This window comes from Chanodichthys erythropterus, chromosome 2 (genome assembly GCF_024489055.1).
Source record: "Chanodichthys erythropterus isolate Z2021 chromosome 2, ASM2448905v1, whole genome shotgun sequence".
Lineage (NCBI taxonomy): Eukaryota > Metazoa > Chordata > Actinopteri > Cypriniformes > Xenocyprididae > Chanodichthys > Chanodichthys erythropterus.
The window spans coordinates 32,774,164-32,799,157 of record NC_090222.1 but is presented as its reverse complement, the minus strand read 5'-3'; the positions used below and the strand labels follow the sequence as shown (position 1 = coordinate 32,799,157).

The 24,994-nt window shown below is 37.1% G+C and overlaps 1 protein-coding gene across 1 annotated transcript; it reads right to left on the bottom strand.

The window, feature by feature from the left end:
- Positions 1–24,628, bottom strand: rundc3b (RUN domain containing 3b). The gene is made up of 11 exons (XM_067396564.1): positions 24,534–24,628; positions 18,138–18,253; positions 15,509–15,642; positions 13,106–13,191; positions 12,548–12,637; positions 12,262–12,342; positions 11,964–12,135; positions 10,329–10,486; positions 1,609–1,755; positions 574–701; positions 1–146 (listed from the first exon to the last, which is right to left on the bottom strand). Exons 1-11 carry the CDS (start codon positions 24,626–24,628, stop codon positions 1–3), a joined length of 1,353 nt encoding a protein of 450 aa, XP_067252665.1.
- Between the last annotated feature and the right edge of the window lie 366 nt (positions 24,629–24,994).

The following is a 24,994-nucleotide window of genomic DNA, read 5'->3' as shown; positions in this document are numbered from 1 at the left end:
TCAGGACGGGGTCAGTCCTGGGCTGGTCATATCTGTTGTTGGACTAGCCAGATATTCACTGGACTTCAGACTGGCCAGAGATTTGTAACTGGCCATTGAGGTTAACGAACCACACAAACCCCTCAGAGACGGAGTATCCTCTTTCCCTGTGAAAACACAACCATGTATACACAGTAGTAGAGTGTGGAGACATTACTAATATCATTTCACAAGGCTGATGTTATTAAAGAGGCAAAAGGCAGAGCAGTAGACAACATTTGTGGAGACTGTTTTTATACCATTTCTGAATCATGCTTTTCTGTGCAATGTTTGCAAATTTTAATGCCTACAGAAAATTCACAATGACCTACTACAGTTGCTAATGTAAAATGTGCAGTAAATGTGCATAATTTACTATATTTTTACATAATATTTTTTCCTCCATGCGATTCTGACTAATATTGAGGAATGGGTGCGGTTATCTTCCTTCAGGTGGTATAAAGACCCTTCCATTGAGAAATGACATCATCTATAATAGAACTCATTATCAGAGAATGATGTCACCATAGCTGACTCATAACACACATCACAAACCTTCTCTGTGCCAGTGTGTAAGTCCTGCCTTGCCGTCCAGACTGTGAGTGTTCAGTTGTGCTGGATCGAGAGACATCTGAGAGAGACTCATATCCGCAGAAAGCTGCTCCAAACTCTGGAAGCTTTTACTGTAGATATACACATGGGTTATAAAATATTTTAAAAAATATATTTTGCTTAAAAAAAACATATTTTAAAACCATCAAGATTTCTTACAATGTTATATCAAAAAAATTAAATTGTTAATATTTATTATAAAAAAAAATATTAAAAATGAAAAATCATTAAAAAGTTAATATTTTTATATACATAAGATTTTTTAGTATGTTATATTAGATATATATTTTTAAATATTATAAATTATATAAATTATAATATAAATGAAATAGCTAAATTATTACAAAAAATTATAAAAAATGTTATATTAAAAAATATTTTTTTAAATATAAAATATAAACAATTGGATAAAACAGTTATGTTTATAAATTGTATAAAATGTGTATAAATTATATAAGAATTATTATTGCTGATTGATTTCAATAAAAATTTGTAATGCATTAAAAATATTACATTTCAGCAATGAACATTTAACAAGAATCACCACTGAAAATAATGGGAATTTTAAAAAAAGGTCTATACACATGACAATCATTTTTGGGAGGAAATGTGCTTAATTGTCATTAAAATAATGCAATAAAATAATTGAAAATAACATGATTTTTTTTTGTGAGAAATACCAGTTGAAGTTTGTGTTTCAATTCGATCAACCCATTTAATAACCCTCTGTAGGTTATCAATACATGAGAGTGATGGCCGTAGGAAGTATGCCAATACTGTAATGTGATTTGAGAGCTGCAGACGTGAGCTAAATCTAGAGCCCGAGTGCCGTTGCTTCCTGAATCATTCGCTGACCATGAGGAACTTGACTGGAATTCAATATAAGATGAGTTGTGGTGTGAAGCTGTATGTATGTCATAAGGACATGCGTAACCTGAGAGGATACATTTATGAAGTACAAAAACAGGAAGTACATACTCCTCCCATGGTCCTGTGCGTTTTCTGTACAGGAGCGTATCCAAGGCAACAGCATTGGTATCCAAAGTGCCAGGTGAGGGCCATTGGTTTGTCAGGTGTGAGGTAAGCTCCTGTCTGGAGCGCAGGTCATGGTTCTTCAGCACCGTCCTGGAGGAACAAACACTGACATTGAAAGAGACAGTGCTAAAAAGTTGAAAATGCAGTATATGTAACCGTTTTATAAAAGCAATAAGGTACAAGAGACTGCTGTATCGTGAATAAGTCACGGCTTAAGGGCGTGACTCATTCACGATACAGCACTAGCCTCGAGTACCTTATTGCTTTTATAAAACGGTTACCACACAATACAAATATTAAAGCCAGAAATATGTATCAATGCAACTTTCATGAAGTAAACTTTCACTAAAGCATTCCTTCCGCCAGAAAAAAAGTCCCTGAGCGTGAACAGCCGCCATTAGATGGCAGCAAAGACTGTCTATATGAGTGTGTCAGTCAGTAGTGAAGACTTTTACACTGAAAAAATGCTTTGACTAGCGCTGTCAGCCAACCTTACGATTAAATTTCATATTTGAAATCACCAATGAAATCTAACAACAACTGGCTCCTAAATTTAGTTTCTAAATGCTGGAATCATGACAAAAAACTGTTTTTTTCAGGCTGGATCAAGCTAATGCGCATGCGCAGACCTAAATGTGCATCTCTTCGGAGGCGTGCGTCTGACTGTTTCTATAGAAACCGGTGCTTCTAACGGCCGCTGAAGTGACGCGATGACTTTACCAGTCAGTGATTGGCTCTTATTTAGAAGGCGGGACTTATTTCGCCATATTGCGCGTTACACTTTTTCCCATTCAAAACAATACGAGTGACACATCTTGTGTTATTCTATAGTCTTTGGTGATACACAGAACCATTGGGTGAAGAGGTCATTCTATTGACCAATTAGAATCAAGGACAGGAACTAACTAGCCTGGGTGCCAGCCCGAACCCCGCCCACAACATTTTTTGGACGGGAAGTTCGGTCTGGACTCGATCCATTGTGGAGTAATTATGCTCGGCTCCCAGAAGGCCGAGCCAATCAAATTGCCAGGGCGGGCTTTAATCGATGATGGACAGGCTATCTGCGGTTACGTAACCACCCATGTCATCAAAGAGCGCTTGGGGAGTTTGATTGAAAAGCAATCTAACCAATCAGAACGCCGCATCCGCCATTTTGTCCAACAAAGCAGTCAGGAGTTAGAAGATTAACATCGGTGGAGTTAAACTTGAAAAATTGTGTATATTGACGTCTTTCCGCATTTGAAACAACATTCATTCTCATGTTCAGTCATGTTTATTTGATGCTATATATGGACTAGTAGGAAGAGATGATCGGTTCACGAGCCTCTTGAGCTGAGGCACTACAGCAATCTGTCACGATCATGGTCACAACACATTAAAGAGCCACAAAACGGTTTTTATTGTTTGAATTTTTTTAATAACTACACAGTTTGAAAGCTGGGACTTTGTTTAATATCATAATTAACCTGCTCTGTCTCGTCTGTCGATGTGTTGTCAGTTTCTTCTTTACTCTGCGATGTATTTTCCACTCTGTGTGGCGTGACAGCGCCACGGCTTGTCGGACAAAGCAACAGTAACTAAGGGGGACGAGTCTTTGCAAAAGGTCAATTAGTTTACAACAATGATGGTTGTTGTTGAAGAACTGAGATGTGTAGATTCCGCCATCGCGTCCGTTATAGAAGATATCGGCAGCGCATTAATTTTAAAAGAGGAACAGAGGACCGCGATCAACGCATTTGTCGATGGGAAAGATGTCTGTGGCGTCCTTCCTACGGGATTCGACAAAAGTTTGATTTATCAGCTGGCCCCAATGGTCGCTAAGAAGAGTTCTGTTGACAACTATGCGTCGCTCAACATACGTCACTTACTCTGTAGCTCTGATTGGTTGTTGGTCTATCCAACTGAGGTCTTTCCTGGATCGGTTGAAATACGCCCCCAATAATCAAAGCCCAATGGAGCAGTATCAGACTCATATTCTGACTAGAATTGAGTATGACCACGTCAGGCTAGGAACTAACTGTTTTATAAATAAATACACTCACCGGCCACTTTATTCGGTACACCTGTTCAACTGCTCGTTAACGCAAATATCTAATCAGCCAATCACATGGCAGCAACTCAATGCATTTAGACATGGCAACTGCTGAAGTTCAACTGGGGAAGAAAGTTGATTTAAGTGACTTCGAATGTGGCATGATTGTTGGTGCCAGACAGGCTGGTCTGAGTATTTCAGAAACTGCTGATCTACTGGGATTTTCACACACAACCATCTCTAGGGTTTATAGAGAATGGTCCAAAAAAGAGAAAATATACAGTGAGTGGCAGTTCTGTGGAAGAAAATGCCTTGTTGATGCCAGAGGTCAGAGAATGACCATACTGGTTTAAGCTGATAGAAAGTTAACAGTAATTCAAATAACCACTCGTTACAACTAAAGTATGAAGAAGAGCATCTCTGAACGCACAACATGTCAAACCTTGAAGCAGATGAGCTACAGCAGCAGAAGACACACCGCTGCTGCTCCTGTCAGATAAGAAAAGGCACCTGAGGCTACAATTCACACGGGCTCACTAAAATTAGACAATAGCAGATTGGAAAAAAGTTGCCTGATCTGATGAGTCTCGATTTCTGCTGCAACATTCAGATGGTAGGATCAGAATTTGGCGTAAACAACATGAAAGCATGGATCCATCCTGGTGCTAGTGGTGTAAGTGTGGGAAATATTTTCTTGGCACTCTTTGGGCCTCTTAGTACCAATTTAGCATCATTTAAATACCACAGCCTACCTGAGTATTGTTGCTGATCATATCCATCCCTTTATGAGCACAGTGTACCCATCTTCTCTTCCTATTTCCAGCAGGATAAAGCACCATGTCATAAAGCTCAAATCATCTCAAACTGGTTTCTTGAACATCACAATGAGTTCACTATACTCAAATGACCTCCACAGTCACCAGATCTTAATCCAATAGAGCAGCTTTGGGATGTGGTGGAAAGGGAGATTCGCATCATCTGCAAATCTGCAGCGACTACGTGATGCGATCATGTCAACATAGACCAAAATCACTGAGGAATGTTTCCAGCACCTTGTTGAATCTATGCCACAAAGAATTAAGGCAGTTCTGGAGGCAAAAGTGGTCCAACCCGATACTAGCAAGGTTTACCTAATTAAGTGGCTGGAGAGTGTGTATATAACTTCAACAAGTCACTGATCAAAACTCAACATCAAGAACATGGAATATCAATATCAAATATTCTCATCCATAAAACGAGTCTTTAACCTCAGCAATTGGATTTCCAAACTGACTACTCAGCTGAAAAATCACTCCTGGCGGTCTGCAAACACTCGCGGCTCTCTGTATTGATTCGAACAGATGGTCCGCTGCAGCTGATGCAGTGAAACACAAACGGCTTCACATGGACAGAGAGAGACGGACTTGTTTCTACTTCGATAAACAACATATAAACATAAACTGCTTGAATCTGGTCATAGAAGAAAATAACTTTTCAAGCAGCTATTGCCAGACAGACTGAAAACACTGTTCTAGGTCTGCAATGCAGCGAATGACCTTCATGATTCAATTAAACACCTCAGACCATCCTTTGCCATCAGCGACCTCTCTCCAGATTAAAATAGATCATAATGGAATACAAACTAGCATACTGCACACTACATAGTATACACTACTGTTCAAAAGTTTGGGGTCAGAAAGATTTTTTACTTTTTTTTAAAATGTTTTTATTTGATCAAAAATGTAGTAAAAACAGTAATGTTGCGCAATATATTATTACAATTTAAAACAACTGTTTTCTATTTGAATATATTTTAAAATGTATTTTTTTCCTGTGATGCAAAGCTGAATTTTCAGCATCATTACTCCAGTCTTCAGTGTCACATGATCCTTCAGAAATCATTCTAATATGCTGATTTGCTGCTTAATAAACATTTCTTCTTATTATCAAATGTTGAAAATGGTTGTGTTGATTAATATTTTTGTGGAAACCGATATACATTTTTTTCAGGATTAGTTAATTTAACATTATAAATGTCTTACTGACACTTTTGATCAATTTAATGTGTTCTTGCTAAATAAAAGCATTAATTTATTTTTTTTAAAAACTTTTGAATGGTGATAGATTAGATAGATAGATAGATAGATAGATAGATAGATAGATAGATAGATAGATAGATAGATAGATAGATAGATAGATAGATAGATAGATAGATAGATAGATAGATAGATAGATAGATAGATAGATAGATAGATAGATAGATAGATAGATAGATAGATAGATAGATAAAAACATAAATAAATAAATAAATAAATAAAATCTAACACACAATATGTACTAAAACCACTTCCCCTGTAGTGCATGTTGAAAATTTTGGCTTTGACTTGAAATACCTGACATGCATGTTGGTAACAAATCTGTATAAGGTCATTCATGTAAGTTTGTTTAGTTAGAACAAGTGCCAATAAACTAAAAAGTACATGCAAACAAACAAATTCTTTCTCCTCTGAACAGTCTCTCCTCTAGTTTTTCAATCATTCCCCCTCTCCATCGATCAAATCCTCTCCCCGCTTACATGCTGCAATAATCTATTAACTTATTTGCGTCTGTCTCCATAGCAACGCTGCTCTGGTTTAGCTTCTGACGTCTCCTAAAGCAGACAGCTCTCCAAGGCTCATTTGAACCGTGAACTCCAGCTGTCTGAAAGAATGAGAGGAGAAACAAATCCGAGGGCTCAGGAGGCAGGAACCATTCAGAGATCATCTGTACTGACACTCTGCAGCCATGGAAAATGCTAAAGATTAACCGTTCTTATGCTACAGCACCTTGTGCAACCAAAATAAATGAACAGCATAATAACTGCATGATAAATGAGACCGAACTGCAAAGATCTCGTTCACAGGGAGACAAACTTTTGCCCTCCTGCTACAGCGTATTTCCATTATCATGCATCATGCATACAAAGGCAAATTTACTAAACAGTTGCACCACTTTTGTATGCAGCATTTCTTTGCAATATCCAGTGTCATATTCAGTAACCAACCACAATTTAGTTTAATCACATGCCTAATACAAAAGCACTTTAGGGGTGCGTGGGCGATATGACCAAATTCTTATTTCACAATATGAGAAATTTTATTTTACAATAACGATATACAGTGAGTACGGAAAGTATTCAGACCCCCTTAAATTTTTCACTCTTTGTTATATTGCAGCCATTTGCTAAAATCATTTAAGTTCATTTTTTTCCTCATTAATGTACACACAGCACCCCTTATTGACAGAAAAACACAGAATTGTTGACATTTTTGCAGATTTATTAAAAAAGAAAAACTGAAATATCACGTGGTCCTAAGTATTCAGACCCTTTGCTCAGTATTTAGCAGAACCACCCTTTTGATCTAATACAGCCATGAGTCTTTTTGGGAAAGATGCAACAAGTTTTTCACACCTGGATTTGGGGATCCTCTGCCATTCCTCCTTGCAGATCCTCTCCAGTTCTGTCAGGTTGGATGGTAAACATTGGTGGACAGCCATTTTTAGGTCTCTCCAGAGATGCACAATTGGGTTTAAGTCAGGGCTCTGGCTGGGCCATTCAAGAACAGTCACGGAGTTGTTGTGAAGCCACTCCATTATTTTAGCTGTGTGCTTAGGGTCATTGTCTTGTTGGTAGGTAAACCTTTGGCCCAGTCTGAGGTCCTGAGCACTCTGGTTTCTGGTTTTCGTCCAGGATATCCCTGTACTTGGCCGCATTTATCTTTCCCTCGATTGCAACCAGTTGTCCTGTCCCTGCAGCTGAAAAACACCCCTACAGCATGATACTGCCACCACCTTGCTTCACTGTTGGGACTGTATTGGACAGCTGATGAGCAGTGCCTGGTTTTCTCCATACATACCACTTAGAATTAAGGCCAAAAAGTTCTATCTTGGTCTCATCAGACCAGAGAATCTTATTTCTCACCATCTTGGCAAACTCCATGCGGGCTTTCATGTGTCTTGCACTGAGGAGAGGCTTCCGTTTTTTTGTAACCTTGGCCAGATCTGTGCCTTGCAACAATTCTGTCTCTGAGCTCTTCAGGCAGTTCCTTTGACCTCATGATTCTCATTTGCTCTGACATGCACTGTGAGCTGTAAGGTCTTATATAGACAGGTGTGTGGCTTTCCTAATCAAGTCCAATCAGTATAATCAAACACAGCTGGACTCAAATGAAGGTGTAGAACCATCTCAAGGATGATCAGAAGAAATGGACAGCACCTGAGTTAAATATATGAGTGTCACAGTAAGGGGTCTGAATACTTAGGACCATGTGATATCAGTTTTTCTTTTTTAATAAATCTGCAAAAATGTCAACAATTCTGTGTTTTTCTGTCAATATGGGTGCTGTGTGTACATTAATGAGGAAAAAAAATGAACTTAAATGATTTTAGCAAAAGGCTGCAATATAACAAAGAGTGAAGAATTTAAGGGGGTCTGAATACTTTCCGTACCCACTGTATATCACGATATACTGTCAAACCAAAATTTATTCAGACACCTTGAACATGTCATTCACTAACACAGTTTATTCACTATAGTTTAAAAAATTGTAATAAAATATGACAAGATCTCAGAGTTAAACTGTGTCAGAAAAAATGTATCTTAATTATGTCAGATAACACTTGGTCAGGTCAAAGTGTCTGAATAATTTTTGGTCCCAAATGTTTAGCAATTTTACTGGTTAGTCCACTGTATGAAGAATTTTTGGGTATAATATGTCACAGTTTACTTTATTTTGCTATCCTCACTTGCATAAATGAACTATAGTGTCCTGCACCCACTAGTAAAAAATTATATTTAGTGTCTGAATAATTTTTGGTTTGACTATTTTTTGTCATTTTGTGTTATTTTATCTCATTTCTGTTATTAAATATAAGAAAAGATATGCAAATTACAAACAATAGTACAAAAACAATATAACGAAAATAATAATAATACTTAAATTATGTTTTTCAGGTACAATATGTTTATTTAAAGGGATAGTTCACCCAAAAATGAAAATTTGATGTTTATCTGCTTACCCCCAGTGCATCCAAGATGTAGGTGACTTTTTTTCTTCAGTCGAACGCAAATTATGATTTTTAACTGCAACCGCTGCCGTCTGTCAGTCAAATAATAGCAGTAGATGGGAACTTCAACTATAACAGTAAATAAAACTTGCTTAGACAAATCAAAATTAAAACCTACGGCTCGTGACGACACATTAATGTCCTAAGACACGAAACGATCGGTTTGTGCGAGAAACCGAACAGTATTTATATAATTTTAACCTCTAATACACCACTATGTCCAACTTCGTTCAGCTTCCTGTTAGTGAGGTCAAAAAACGCGTTCTAATGACGGAAGTGATGTCTCGCCCATATACTTCAATGAGCGCGAGACATCACTTCCGTTGTCAGAGCGCGATCTGACCTCACTAGCCGGAAGCTGAACGAAGTTGGACATAGTGGTGTATTAGAGGTAAAAAATGATATAAATACTGTTCGGTTTCTCGCACAAACCGATCGTTTCGTGTCTTAGGACATTAATGTGCCGTCAGGAGCCGCAGGGTTTAATTTGGATTTGTCTATGGAAGTTTTTTCGACTCTTATTGTTCAAGTTCCCAATCACTGCTATTATTTGACTGACAGACGGCAGCGGTTGCAGTTAAAAATCATAATTTGCGTTCGACTGAAGAAAAAAAGTCATCTACATCTTGGATGCACTGGGGGTAAGCAGATAAACATCAAATTTTCATTTTTGGGTGAACTATCCCTTTAACATGTAGTTAAAATTAGTACAGAAATGTAATAATCAAAACTAAAAATAACATTTACTGTATGAATTAAATATAAATGTGTTCTTATTGAAACTAAAAAAAGCTTAAAGCTTTTGTTTGATCACATTAATGACACAGAGCAGCAGGTATATTAGGCTGCTGTCACTTTAAGACCAAATGCATAGATCCATTATACTGATACACATCCGGTTTACTTTCACTTGAGACATAACCGGCTGTGTTTACATGAATACTCCACATGATGGGCATTTTGACATAATTGTGGGTGTATTCGACCATTCAAGCGCATAAGAAGTGAAAGAGAACTGAATTTGCGATGCTGAGAGACGGCTTTATGTGCATGTGCTTATGCTGTGTGTCAATATCAGCAAGTGAACCGCATTGAGTTCTTTTTAACTGCTTATTGTGCTTAATAAAACTTTTTAACATCGAGCATGTCCCAAAATCACGATTGACTTCTGAGAGAGGTGGCTTTCTGTGCGCGCACTTTGGCAGTGTGTCAGCACGAGCCTAGAGTTCCTTTTCAGGATATATTGCAACATTTTTAACATCAAGCACATCCCGCTTTTTTATTATCATTCATACATTTCATCATTCAGAAATGTCAACAGTGCTATATAATTATATACCGCGATATAGCAAAATCTCTAATGATAGACATTTTATACTGCTGTAACAATATACTGTATCATACTGGTCCAGCCCTAAAGCACGTTACAAAATCACAAAAATGTCATTGAAATTAAAATGAAAACTGGAAATATAAAAATAAAAGCATGTATAAAATAGTAAAAAACTATACATAAAATACTAAAATAACAGCAGTTCAAACTTACAGCTGATCCTGCAGCTCCAGTATGATGATCTCCAGCTGCTCTTTCTCCACTTTGTGGCTGATTTCCGTGTCTGTGAGCTGCTGCAGTAGAGATTTATTTTGAGAGACAGACTCAGACAGCTGAGCTTCCCTCAGACGCACCAACTCCTCCAGATAACCCTAAACAATTATAATAGTTAATGTAATCTGTGTCAGTGTTTCTTGGTCTTGCTCCTGGGCGCCCCCAGGATGTCTCTCTTATCTAACACACCTGACTGAACTCATCAGCTCATCAGTACAGACCCCATGACCTGATTTAAGGGTGTCAGACTAGATACTTAAAATTGGGAGCACTGAGAATCACTGATCTAGAAACAGCACCCAGTTTAACATTCAAAGTTCAGCACAGGATATGGAAAACTGCTTTACTGCTTACTGCACATGGCAAAGTATGTATTCTATATGACATACTTAAAAAAAATACTTTTTATGCCAAATTAATAGAAAAAAAATTTATTAAACAATTAGCTTTTAACAATACATGGATATGCTCCGTATTAATTGTTTTAGCCTTTTGTTGACATTCAATAATCTGAAAACTGATTACAGAATCTGGATCAGTGTATACACCACCATTCAAACGTTTGGGGTCTATAAGATTTTTCTTAAAGATATCAATACTTTTATTCAGCAAAGATTCCTTAAATTTATCAAAAATAACAGTAAAGACTTTGTTACATTGTTATAAAAAATAATATTTCAAATAAATGCTGTTCATTTGAACTTTCTATTCATCAAGAAATCAAAAAAATAAAAATATTAGAATGATTTCTGAAGGATCATGTGACACTGAAGACTGGAGTAATGATGCTGAAAATTCACCACTTTGTATCACAGGAAATAAATTACATTTAAAAATTGTTAAAATACCAAACAGTAATTTTGAATTGTAATAATAATTCTATTAATATTTATGAATTTTTGATCAAATAAATGCAGCTTAAGTGAGCTTTAAAGTCTTTTTAAAAAAATCTTACCAACCCCAAACTTTTGAACGGTAGTATATTTTCCACAAAATTATGAATTTAGACCCGATTTAATGCAGCATGCTTGAAAGATTTTCATGCACAGCCAATGATAATCAAGATAAATGTAAAGGGAAGCTCACAGTGTGCTCTGATTGTGTACTAGGGATGTGCAACGATTAATCGCGATTAATCATTTGCAAAATAAAAGTCTGTGTTTACGTAATATATATATGTGTGTTCTGTGTTTAATAATTATGTATATATAAATACACACACATAAATGTATAAATTTAAGTAATATATGCATGTATAAATAAGTATATACATTTATATATGTTTTATATTACATATAAATATTTTATATATAAATTAACATTTTTCTTAAATATATACATGTATGTGTCTAATATATATATATATATATATATATATATATAATTATTATACACAGAACACACACATATATTACGTAAACACAGACTTTTATTTTGCAAACGATTAATTGCGATTGCACATGCCTATTGTGTACTATGCATTTTGGCAAATGTAGTAGATCATGTGCATACTGCACACAGTATACTATACATACTGCATACTGCAGAAGCCGTATGATTAGTACTCATCCTCACCTTCTGTTCCAGCACGACTCTGTATTTCTGCTCAAGTCTTTTGCTCTTGCTGTACCAAGTGCTCTGATCGGCCATCAGACTGGCGGCCATGTGGGATTCAGGAGTGCCTGCTTCACTGCCACTGCTGCCCAGCGTTCTCATTTCCTCCTCATCGCTGCTGATGCTGTCAGAACTAAAGCACACACACAATGTATACTGAATATATAATATTCAATCACATGCATTAAGAGGCCACAGGCCTAAAGCATGTGGTCAATGTCAGCATGTTTATATGTGTGTTTTTGTGTAGCACTCTTACGTTTGTGTGAATTTCAGGTACGGTGTGTAGTCAATGACGACGGGACAGCTCTCATCAAGCCCCTCCCCTTTCAGACAGAAACTGTCAATTGAAGATGAGAATTTCAGCATAGGTCAACAAATTCACTTGATCAGACTGTGTGTGTGTGTGCATGTGTGTGCAGGAACGTGTGTGACTCGTGTCAGCAGCGCCACCCATTTAATTAATGATCAACATCCTGTCCTGCTGCGGCACAGCTGAATGTCAGTGCCACCCACAGAAAAGAAGTGAATGAACATAAATGTACCTGAAGTCAATGGCATTCAGTCCAATCAGAGTATCTGCCAGAAGCCCCGCCTCCTCCCCCAGAACTACAGCCCCCTCCTCATAAAACCTCCTGACAAATAAACACAAGACAGATCTTCAACACATTTTGTAGTTGTTGTTTTTTGTTTTTTTTAAATACTAAAAAAAAAAAAAAAAAAAAAAAATCAGGCAAACCGTTTTTCCATTGTTCCCACCCTCAAACTTGCATTAAACTCACAACAAAGCAATGCTTTGAAAGAACTGCCGAGCCTTCAGGAAGTCAACCTATAAATGGCTGACTTTTAGATGTCTCTGCATATTAAACTGGTATACAAGGAAGAATTATTGATGACACGATGCATTTTTGTCAACTCAATATTCTTACGTTTTTTGCCATATGGTGCTGCTTTTATTTTGGTGAAGGCGCCATGTTTAAACAATCACTGTTGTGGAGAGGCTGACAACAGAGACTCATAAAAAGTTTTTATCACAATCAGCCTGCAATAAAAATGAGAGTGTCAGTGTGCGTGTCTGTGAGAGCTGCATAAAGAAAAAGTACCTTGTAGTTTTGAAGTCTCTCAGAGCTGCAGAGATGTATTCAGACAAACGCTTCTCCATTAACGCCACTCTAATCCAGGCACGACCCTGACAGAGAGAACGAGAGAGAGAGAGAGAGAGAGAGAGAGTGTTGCTCTTACCTGTCAACCACAAAAGCCTTTAAAACTGAAGTAATTCAACTGAGTGAGGATACAGATCCCATTTATCCGATAGTATGGAAAAACATTCGAGCCGACTATCTGTTATAGCTGACTGCTTGTGATCGGATCACACAAGACAGATGATAATACCAGATTTAAACAGGACAGGTCTGCTCTAGGAGGTCTTGTTTCCTCTGGTTTACTTTGTGATCACATGTGAGATCAAAAACTATTAAAAATCATTTTTGTTAAATAAAATGAAGTACAATAAAATCTAAATATCAAATGAAAAACTTAAATTTAAATACTTAAATGAAAATGTTGCATTGGAAACTAACTAAAATAAAAATTTAAAAAATTACAAACGCACATAATAAAATTACTAAAACTGAAAATATAAGAATAAATTCAAAATATGAATCAGGCATACTTTAATCAGGCATGTGATCAGCTAAAGACAAGCTTTTATTGTATCTTTTATTGTTTTAGTTAAACCTTTTAAGTTGCAAACATTATTTTGTTGAGTTCTGTTGACAGAATAATGTTGATCATTACATCAACTTAATATCGTCTGCAATTTAAACTCAAATTTCTGAGTTAATAGGCTTTTTTCTAAAAATTAGGTTGTAGTAACTGTAGTCTTGATAACTTCAGAAATTAGGCAGTGGATTTCAAGTTCCCAGCATGCTTTGCATAGGACTGGATAAGGAGAATAAAAATGTGTTAATTAATTAAGTGTTCATTTATTTGTTTTCAGTGAAGGGAGAGACCAGTTAGTGCTTAATGAGGTTATGTTTGACATTTAAAAGAGTTTCTGTAATGTTGAAGTTTTTGTGGTTACCATTGTGCTAAAGAGTAGATACATGAAAGTAAACACTACATTGACTCTATAAGCAATGACTGCGCTAATGCCAGTGACAAGCAATATCTTACTTGTTCATCAAATATACATGTTAAATGAGTTATGCGATCATGTGCTATGATAGCTGTCGATTTTAACTGAAACAGATAAGATTATGCTAATTGGTTCCAGGGCTACAACTCTGGTAGTTGGAGCAACTTCATTTTTTTTTTTTTTTGAGTAATCAACTTAAAGGAACACTCCACTTTTTTTGAAAATAGGCTCATTTTCCAACTCCCCTAAAGGTAAACAGTTGAGTTTTACCGTTTTCGAATCCATTCAGCCGATCTCCGGTTCTGGCGGTACCACTTTTAGCATAGCTTAGCATAGTTCATTGAATCTGATTAGACCGTTAGAATTGCGCTTAAAAATGACCAAAGAGTTTTGATATTTTTCCTATTTAAAACTTGACTCTTCTGTAGTTAAATCGTGTACTAAGACCGACAGAAAATGAAAAGTTGCGATTTTCTCTCATTCAGGCGTAATAATCAAGGAACTTTGCTGCCGTATCATCGCTGCAGCAGTGCAATGATATTACGCAGCGTCTCTCACATACGTCTCCATGGTTGCAAGGCACGTTCCCTGTGCAAGCGGGGGCTCACAGGCGCTGCGTAATATCATTGCACTGCTGCAGCCATGGAACGGCAGCAAAGTTCCTTGATTATTACACCTGAATGAGAGTATAGTTCCTAGCCATATCAGCCTAGAAAATCGCAACTTTTCATTTTCTGTCGGTCTTAGTACACAATTTAACTACAGAAGAGTCAAGTTTTAAATAGGAAAAATATCAAAACTCTTTGGTCATTTTTAAGTGCGATGCTAACGGTCTAGTCAGATTCAATGAACTATGCTAAGCTATGCTAAAAGTGGTACCGCCAGAACCGGAGATCGGCTGAATGGATTTGAAAACGGTAAAACTCAACTGTTTAACTCTAGGGGAGTTGGAAAAAGAGCCTATTTTCAAAAAAAGTGGAGTGTTCCTTTAAAAATTTGTGTTTATGCTACAAATTATTAAGTTCCTTTAACTCAGTATAGCTTGTTGATTTAACGTAAATTCACTCAAATTTGTCATAACTCAAAAAAATTGATGCAAACTGTTTTTTTTTTTTTATTGAGCCAACACATTATTTTTTTAGAGTGTAGTATATACACTATTGTATATACAAAATTGTAATATTTCACAACATTACTTTTTTTACTGTATTTTTGATCAAATAAATGCAGCCTTGGTGAGACTTAAAAACATTAAAAAAAAATTGAAATTATTCCAAACTTTTGACCTTCAGTGTAAATAAATAATCTTAAAATAACACTACACCAAACACCCTGCAAACAGCAGCGGCACAGACATGTGGGTCCTGACCTTTGCTCTAGAGCTGCGGACATTCTCCATGTTCTCGATGCTGTGGATGCAGCTGTGTGGGACTTTAATACACGCCACACGTATGTAATCCCAGAAACTGCGCGGGCTCTCGTAACCAAACCAGCTGACCTGACCTACACAGAGAAAACACACAATACAGTGTAAAAGCAGTTTGATTATACAAAAACAACTGTGCATTAATTCAGATGCAAAACTATTCTAGAAAAACAAACACTGTTTGTATACAGTTGCACTATGTTTGTGGTAAATATCTGAGCTAGTAATTGAAAGGGGTGAATCTGACAAGTGACGAGCTCCACAGGGATTTTTAGCCTTTTAAGATGTTTCCGAGAACATAAACATAGAGAGATCAAATATTGCTGAAAGGCTGAAAATCAGCGATATGTAAGGGAGAACTGTTTTGTCATGCTGTGAGAGTCGTCGGAGCTCTTCTAACCCAAAATAAGGCACTCTGTGCTGTATTTATACCTCATTTCATCAGTCGCGTGTGTGTGGGGGGTCTTATAGCAGCATGCATCACAGCATCACTATGCAATGGTGTGTGAAGCTTTTGGCATAACTCACATCGAGAAGTGTGTGTGTGTTGGAATATTATGTTTATTAATCAATTTTTACATACATTTTGTTATATGCAATATACATGCAACAGCAAAAAAAACAACACTTTAACCCAAACAATATATTACTATACTTATAAAAGATGTTCTGAGCCAATTTAACTTTTTTTTTTTTTTTTTAACTGATTGGTTTTGGCTAACCTAAAGGCTCCGGTATACTTCAAACGAAATCGAAGAAAGAACTGATGTGATGTCATTTCGAACAAAATCAGGCCAAAACGAAGTTCGTTTTGTGTTCTTTTTGGAAGTTCGAAACGGCTTGCCAAAGTGATCTTTCAGGAAAAGTTCATTCCAGCACCAAAACATCTTCGTACTACCATTGGTTAGTGACGATAATGTAACAGGAGGTGTGCGCTGAGGCTCCGCCTTCTCTTGCGTGGGCACGTCTCTGACTCATTTGATCTGTAGAGTTTGTTGAGGTAAGATCACCGGGGGTGAAAACATGAACACACTAGATAGCCGCTTTATAGTACAAAATGAAGTTGTGCTTGTAAAAAAATGAGGCACTAACACTGTTTTTCATGTTTGATACTGTAAAGCTTCTTGATTTTCATCTAAACGTCGACCTCAGCAGTATGGGGGCGTCAGATGTTCGTTTACAGTATATCGCTGGTCACGCATTTCGAACTTCGTTTTACCCCTAAACGAAGAACGAAAAAGAAGTTCGTTTGAAGTATACCAGAGCCGTAAGCCCGATCCTTAATTTTACATCAGCTGTCACGCAGGTGTCTTGCTAGTAGGTGGTCTATGCATCCTTCAAGTGGGATTGCAAACCATTGAATTGATTTTAATATATTTAATGTGCTTAGCACCAAGCACCAGAAAAATACAAGTATTGGATCGGGACTTGGTATCGGCAGATACTAGGATCGTATTGGATCGGATCAGGGGCACAAAACTTGATCAGGACATCCCTAATAGTTATCTATAACTACAACGGCCAAAGGCTTAGAGAACAAGTGCAGTATATATATACCAATCAGGCATAACATTATGACCACCTTACTAATATTGTGTTAGTTTGCTGCCAAAACAGCCCTGACCCCTCGAGGCATGGACTCCACTAGACCCCTGAAGGTCTAGGCACCAAGATGTTAGCAGCAGATCCTTTAAGTCCTGTAAGTTGTGAGGTGGAGCCTCCATGGATTGGACTTGTTTGTTCAGCACATCCCACAGATGCTTGATTGGATTGACATCTGGGGAATTTGGAGGCCAAGTCAACACCTCAAACTCGCTGTTGTGCTGCTCAAACCATTCCTGAACCATTTTTGCTTTGTGGCAGGGCACATTATCCTGCTGAAAGAGGCTACAGCCACCAGGGAATACCGTTAACCTGAAAGGGTGTACATGGTCTGAAACGATGCTTAGGTAGGTGGTACGTGTCAAAGTAACATCCACATGGATGGCAGGACCCAAGGTTTCTCAGCAGAACATTGGCCAAAGCTTTACACTGCCTCTGCCTTCGACTTTTGATAGATACTGACCACTGCAGACTGGGAACACCCCACAAGAGATGCAGTTTTGGAGATGCTCTGACCCAGATGTCTAGCATCACAATTTGGTCCTTGTCAAAATCGCTCAAATCCTTACGCTTGCCCATTTTTCCTGCTTCTAACACATCAACTTTGAGGACAAAATGCTCACTTGCTGCCTAATATTTCCCACCCACTAACAGGTGCTGTGATGAAGAGATAATTATTGTTATACACCTCATCTGTCAGTGCTCATAATGTTATGCTTAATCGGTGTATTATAGTTGAAGGTATAATATCAGGTCCAGTTTCGTTTTCTAAAAATGTGATGCTCATATCAAGATGAAATGCAGTTCCTAATTTCAGAGTGTGTGTGTCTGTGTGTGTGTGTGTGTGTGTGTGTGTGTGTGTGTGTGTGTGTGTGTGTGTGTGTGTGTGTGTGTGTGTGTGTGTGTGTGTGTGTGTGTGTGTGTGTGTGTGTGTGTGTGTGTGTGTGTGTGTGTGTGCTTTCTGCCTCACCTTTCAGTCTATGGCTCAGAATATGTTCTAGAATGGAGACAAAGTTGATGAACTCAGCAGATGTGTCGTCTATCGTCTCAAAACATGAGCGATCAATGAGGGTCTTCACTGAGAACCTGCATACTCAAACACACACACAAATACACAATCATGAGCATGACAGTTTAAACTCTAACAGCTTGTACAGTAAAACACTGACAAACTTTAATTATGTAAATAATTAACTTAAGAATGCTACCTTCTAAGATTTGGCCTTAATTTAATTTAACAATACCATGCCAATAGGCAGTGAGAGAAATGTTGATTATAAATCTAGCTTTATTTCAGTTAACAAAATGATTTTAATTGACTAGTTTTAGTTAACAATAACATCACTGCTATTGGACACACTTACACGGATTAAAAAAAAAAAAAAAAAAAGTTCAGCAGAGATACAAACAGATGTCTAATTCAGAGCTAATATATATAAAAAAGCACTGAGTCTCCAGTAAAACCCTAAAATAAAGCTTTTAAAAACCCCTAAAAGAGCATTTAAGAGTCAATGGCGATCTTGTGTTTTGTGGAGCACCATTAGAGCTGTTTAATATGTTCTCATCAGATGTAATTATGGCATAAATGACTGTCCTTTTCATTATCGGCAGCTCCTGTGCTTTTATCCGTCTCCTCATGACTTCCAAATACCCAGCAGCCTTCATGCAAATGTCATTTCAGAGATAATTTCACTACTGACATTTCCTTTCTAAAACACGCAGAGCAAATGTGAAAAAAAGATGAACAAGTTTGAACCAGAGATGAATAACTATCATCTTATGTAACTCAAAAACTAAAAATTATTATGAAATGCACAGCAGTGTTATATGCCAAGGATTTGAATATTTATTTCTGAGACAATACCTGACACAAAATAAATATGCAATATAATGAGGTCATGTGGCACCATTGCATCATATTACTGCTTAAAATATTGATACACAGTAGCACAAAGAGAGATTCCAAATCACTTTAGAATGACATGATGAAATGTCACAATGAGAATATTAAAGGTGCCCTAGAACTTTTTTTTTAAAAGATGTAATATAAGTCTAAGTTGTCCCCTAAATGTGTCTGTCAAGTTTCAGCTCAAAATACCCCATAGATGTTTTTTAAATCATTCTTTTAACTGCCTGTTTTGGGGCATTATTAGAAATGAGCCGATTCAGGGTGTGTGGCCCTTTAAATCTGGTGCTCCACACCCCAAGAGGTGGCGGTTGCCTTAAACAACATAAAAAAAAGTTCAAACAGCTAATATAACCCTCAAAATTGATCTTTACAAAGTGTTCGTCATGCAGCATGTCTAACAGCGTAAGTACAGTGTTTATTTTGATGTTTACATTGATTCTGAATGAATTTGAGACTATGCTCCGTAGCTAACGGCTAAAGCTACACTGTTGGAGAGATTTATAAAAAATGAAGTTGTGTTTATGAATTATACAGACTGCAAGTGTTTAAAGATGAAAATAGCGACGGCTCTTGTCTCTGTGAATACAGTAAGAAACGATGGTAACTTTAACCACATTTAACAGTACATTAGCAACATGCTAATGAAACATTTAGAAAGACAATTTACAAATATCACTAAAAATATCATGTTATCATGGATCATGTCAGTTATAATCGCTCCATCTGCCATTTTTCGCTATTGTTCTTGCTTGCTTACCTAGTCTGATGATTCAGCTGTGCACATCCAGATGTTCTGCCCTTGTCTAATGCCTTGAACATGGGCTGGCATATGCAAATATTGGGGGCGTACACCCCGACTGTTACGTAACAGTCTGTGTTATGTTGAGATTCGCCTGTTCTTCTGAGGTCTTTTAAACAAATTAGATTTATATAAGGAGGAAACAATGGAGTTTGAGACTCACTGTATGTCATTTCCATGTACTGAACTCTTGTTATTTGACTATGCCAAGATAAATTCAATTTTTGAATCTAGGGCACCTTTAAATCTGATATTCATAACACCAAAAATGGAATTTCTCAAGAAGCCATCCTGTGACATCTGACGTAGATTAAATCAGCCTGACATTTCATTTGAGAAGGTCTGAAAACCTCTGAACTTCTTTGAAGTTTCATGATCATTTTAAGAGCATTCAAGACTTCATTTAAGACTCTCTGACAAAGTGAACTTCCTTTCATGATTCGTTGAACATCACAGACAGTATTATCACTCAGCAGTGATTTATTTCAGTCCTGAATGAACTCTGGATCAGATATCACAGGATAAACATGAGAGGAAATGGATTTTGCTTATCTAGTCTTTCTTCCTCAGACACAAAGAGTAAAATGGCTTTATTTGTCTGAGCCGTGAGCTTCGGTCTCACTGTGATTGTGTGGACGGACACATCACGTCACGCTCCAAGCCTTTTGATTGGCCAATTCATGCTGTGCCCCCTAATGGGTATGACATTCATTTGTGTTCAGACTGATGCTTCTTCTGCTTCAAACCTGCCCTGTGCGCCACTGCCTAATTAGACATATTAACGTAATTAATCATATTCATCTACATGTTCTGATTCCATCCTAGATAAGGAAAGTCTAACAAATACCACTGACATTGCTTATTTCAAAAGGTTGTGGAAAGACATAATATATAACATATTAAAAATATTAAAAAGAGAAAAAAGACTATGTTATAAATGGAATACTGGCTTACTACTCAGTATATAATGTATATTTTCAACATGCCCATGGCGACATTTGTGCAAAATTCAAAGTTCTGTCATGAAACCCTAGATGGCACAAGCTAATAGGTCCTTAATTTAACCTGCTTGCAATCACATCATTATCTATAGGACACAGCTGATTGGTTCCTGCCGTATTAGTAGCCAGTGAGCTCGCTGCTCAACCTTCAAATACTTGGTTAGCATTTGCCTTAGTGCAGCACGCTTTCAGAAACCCTCCACCTTCCCCAGCTCCACTTGTATAGATCTGCTATGGGTAATTCATGTATGCTATATTGTACAGAAGTGCTTCCCTCAAGTAAAGATTGTTCTGGTCGACTAGTAATCGTTCATTTTAAGTGATTAGTTGACTAATCACAAGTTTATTAATAAATCATATAAATCATAATAAAGAGCCTTTATTGCCTACATACACAGCCTAATCAGCGCACAAGAGCATGCATAAAGCTTGCCACAGTGCACTGGTAGAAGTAATGATTATAAATGTGTTGGGGAAACACAGTAAGGAGATTGCTTTAACATTTTAATAATTAATTGATAAACTAGTGTTTTCTGTATTTTCGGCTGCAGATGAAGCGGACTCGTCATCTCTTCGCATTAGTGGATGTGCCTAATGCACATTTCATACGGATTACATAACCTGAGAATATTTGTTTTCCATTTGAATTGGTTCATTTTAAAGGATTAGTTCACTTTCAAATAAAATTTTCCTGATCATTTACTCACCCCCATGTCATCCAAGATGTTCATGTCCTTCTTTCTTCAGTTGAAAAGAAATTAAGGTTTTTGATGAAAACATTCTAGGATTATTCTCCTTATAGTGGACTTCAATGGAGCCCAAACGGTTGAAGGTCAAAATGACAGTTTCAGTGCAGCTTCAAAATGTTTTAAATGATCCCAGATGAGGAATACGGGTCTTATCTAATGAAACGATTGGTCATTTTCTAAAAAAATACAACTGTATATGCTTTATAAACACAAATGATCACCTCACAAGTGCTGCTTCCGCTTTCCGTATTCTTCAAAAAGCTTACACTGTATGTCCTACGCCTTCCCTATTCAACTTACGGAACGAGCGCAGCGCCAGATCAGTTTTTTCCGTAAGTAGAATAGGGAAGGCGTAGGACATACAGTGTAAACTTTTTGAAGAATATGGAAAGCGGAATGGTGGAAGCACTTGTGAGTTGTATTTTTTTTTAAGAAAATGACCAATCGTTTTGCTAGATAAGACCCTTATTCCTCGTCTGGTATCGTTTAAAGCCCTTTGAAGCTGCACTGAAACTGTCATTTTGACCTTCAACCGTTTGGAGACCATTGAAACCCACTATATGGAGAATAATCCTGGAATGTTTTCATCAAAAACCTTAATTTCTTTTCGATTGACAAAAGAAAGACATGAACATCTTGGATGACATGGGGTGAGTAAATTATCAGGAAATTTTCATTTAGAAGTGAACTAATCCTTTAAATTAGACAATTCGCTTTTTATAATGTATAATTCAGATTTTGATCTCCATATCCATATCCATTTACATATATTATATATATCTTCCAAGGGTTTTTTTCCCTCCTAGGACTTTTTTCCCAGTGTTAGCACGCTGGGTTTTTCTCCTAGGGGGGTTTTTCCACCCCTGGGAGTCAGCCGACATTGGCTTAATGTAGCACCATCTTATATATGTTACATATTACCACGCTTGCTTGTACAGCTTATTTTTAACCACTTCTCTTTTTTCTGTGCTTCTAATATGTAAAGCTGCTTTGAAACAATTACCAATTGTAAAAAGCGCTATATAAATAAATTTGATTTGACTTTTGACTATAGATACATATTTTTCATATCTGTGAGGCAGGTTTACATGGAATTTAAGTTCTTTTTTTTTTCGTTTTTTGGGCACACTCAAGTTCACAGAGAGGGACGGCAGAAAGTGCACCCAGTTGGCATTCATTATTTTACAAAAGCACAACGTCTTGTTGTTAATGTGAGTGCACACAAATTGCTCTTCACAGATTCAAAAGATGTATTACTCTGTATTACTCTTATCTGTATGACCACAAATGATGGAGTATTTCAATTCCAAGTGATCGCGCCGACGCCTCCATGTTAGCTGTCATGCAGTAAGTGTGTTACTATTCAGCTTTCACACTAAACACAAACACTTGAATAGCCCACATTTTTCTAGGTTAACGTTAAAGCGAGCTGACAAGTAGCTACTATTTACATGTTTTTTGATGATAAGCCATATTTGATGTCGATGAATCATAGGCGAGAGTTTGGATGTCCTGCCCGATGTAATACTGTATTTACCACATAGACCAGTTGTTAAGATCTGTCCGTCACAGACTGCGTGACTTCGCCACTTCCTTTTCCCTGCGATTAAGCGGCTGATAAAATTTTAGTCCAACTAAGCCTCTTCTCGTCGGCTAATGGTTAGTCGACTATTAAAGGACAGCCCTATTGTACAGCAGCAGCATGTCTTACTTGCTCACAGCAGAGTATTGCGTATTTTTTGGCAGTAGCAAGTCCCGTACTTGCTCTGCAGCAGCAGCAATAAAGGCAGCAGTGTAGCAGATCTATTCCGCTAGACCAAATATATCAACACTGTCATACCCATTACCATGCCAAACACAAAGGGAGTTGTCATGACAAACATTATATTATGTTGCTTCTTGAATGTTTTGCGATACTTTCAAAGTGAAATGTCGAGTGAATAACTCCAAATGCACTAAGCAAATGTGAAATAAAAACACATTACCATGTCATTTTAGCTTGTTTCTACAAGTGCAACACCATATAAGCCATACATGTTTCATACATATATAAGTTTGTTAGTTTACAAATCATGCTCTATGTTAAAATGTATTGAAGTCATAACATTATATTGTGCAAATAACCACATGAAAATAAGTATTTATTAATTGATAACCCGCCCCTGTAATTATAATTTATCTGAAAAGGAATAGAAGTTGTTGGTGTTTTACTGCCACTAGTGTTCATTTCAGATGGAAATGTCATTGAATGTATTGCAAAGATACGTTTTTGGACTTTTGCTCATGCTTTTCCAATGAGCCAAGGTAATATGTTTTTTAAAACTAGTATATGAAAAAAACACTAATAAAGTTATCATACTTTATTAGCAATGCATATTTCAAACCTTTATTCTCAAGTTAAAATCTTTTTAAGTTTCAATAATCACAAGCTATAAGACCAGAGCAGGTGTCAATCATTTTGTAAAATAAAAACAAATGGTGTCAGGGTTTTTTTTTTTTTTTTTTTTTTTTTTTGACATGTAGGCTACTATTTCAATACCATATTTTGGCTCCATGATTTTTTACCATGTTTTAAACATCTACCCTTGTAAAACGTTTTTATACGCCTTCTTTGAGTATTTTGTAGCACACTGTAAATTCATTATCGCACGAGCACCACTGTAGATCAGTATTCACCACAGTACTTTTTCTACAGACTCCATCTATATGACGTGATGCTCTGATGACAGATCTCAGATCGGCGCTTCTGTGTGCAGTACACGTACATCATCTCATCTCTCCTGATCCAGCATCAGCAATATGCAAGAACAAACTTGCTAAAAAAAAATAACAATGACATCACCACACATGTTCTGTGCCGCCGGTGTGCTGCAGTGTGTCAGATGATGAATGTGTAATCAGATTTTACCTGCACACGGTGATCAGATTCCTCCTCTCTACGGCTCTGATGCGCGCTGCCGCTTTTTTACGAGCCCCGTTAAACCCGAGATTTATCGATGCCATGACAGTCTCTTTCTGACGCACAGCTGTTTATTTCCTCACGTCTTTTTCTCTTCTGATGTTTGGATCAGTCTCCAGCTGACTGACTCTCACTGGAGCCATAGAAATTGAACAAGCGGATGGAATGGCAATTAGCATGAAATGGGTTTCAGAGATGGGCGTGGTTTCGTGGGTTTAAAAATAATTTTTTTATTTTAATTCTTCTTTTGAGATTTTTTTTTTATCTTTAATTAAATTGTAAATTTCTCAGTATTTTTTTCCAGACGTAATTTACCATCCAGATTGCGTCTAAAACGGACGGCTTTGTCACATGCTCCCTGTTCCTTTTCTCAGCGCTGGTGTGATTAGCCAATCACAGATTACTACACA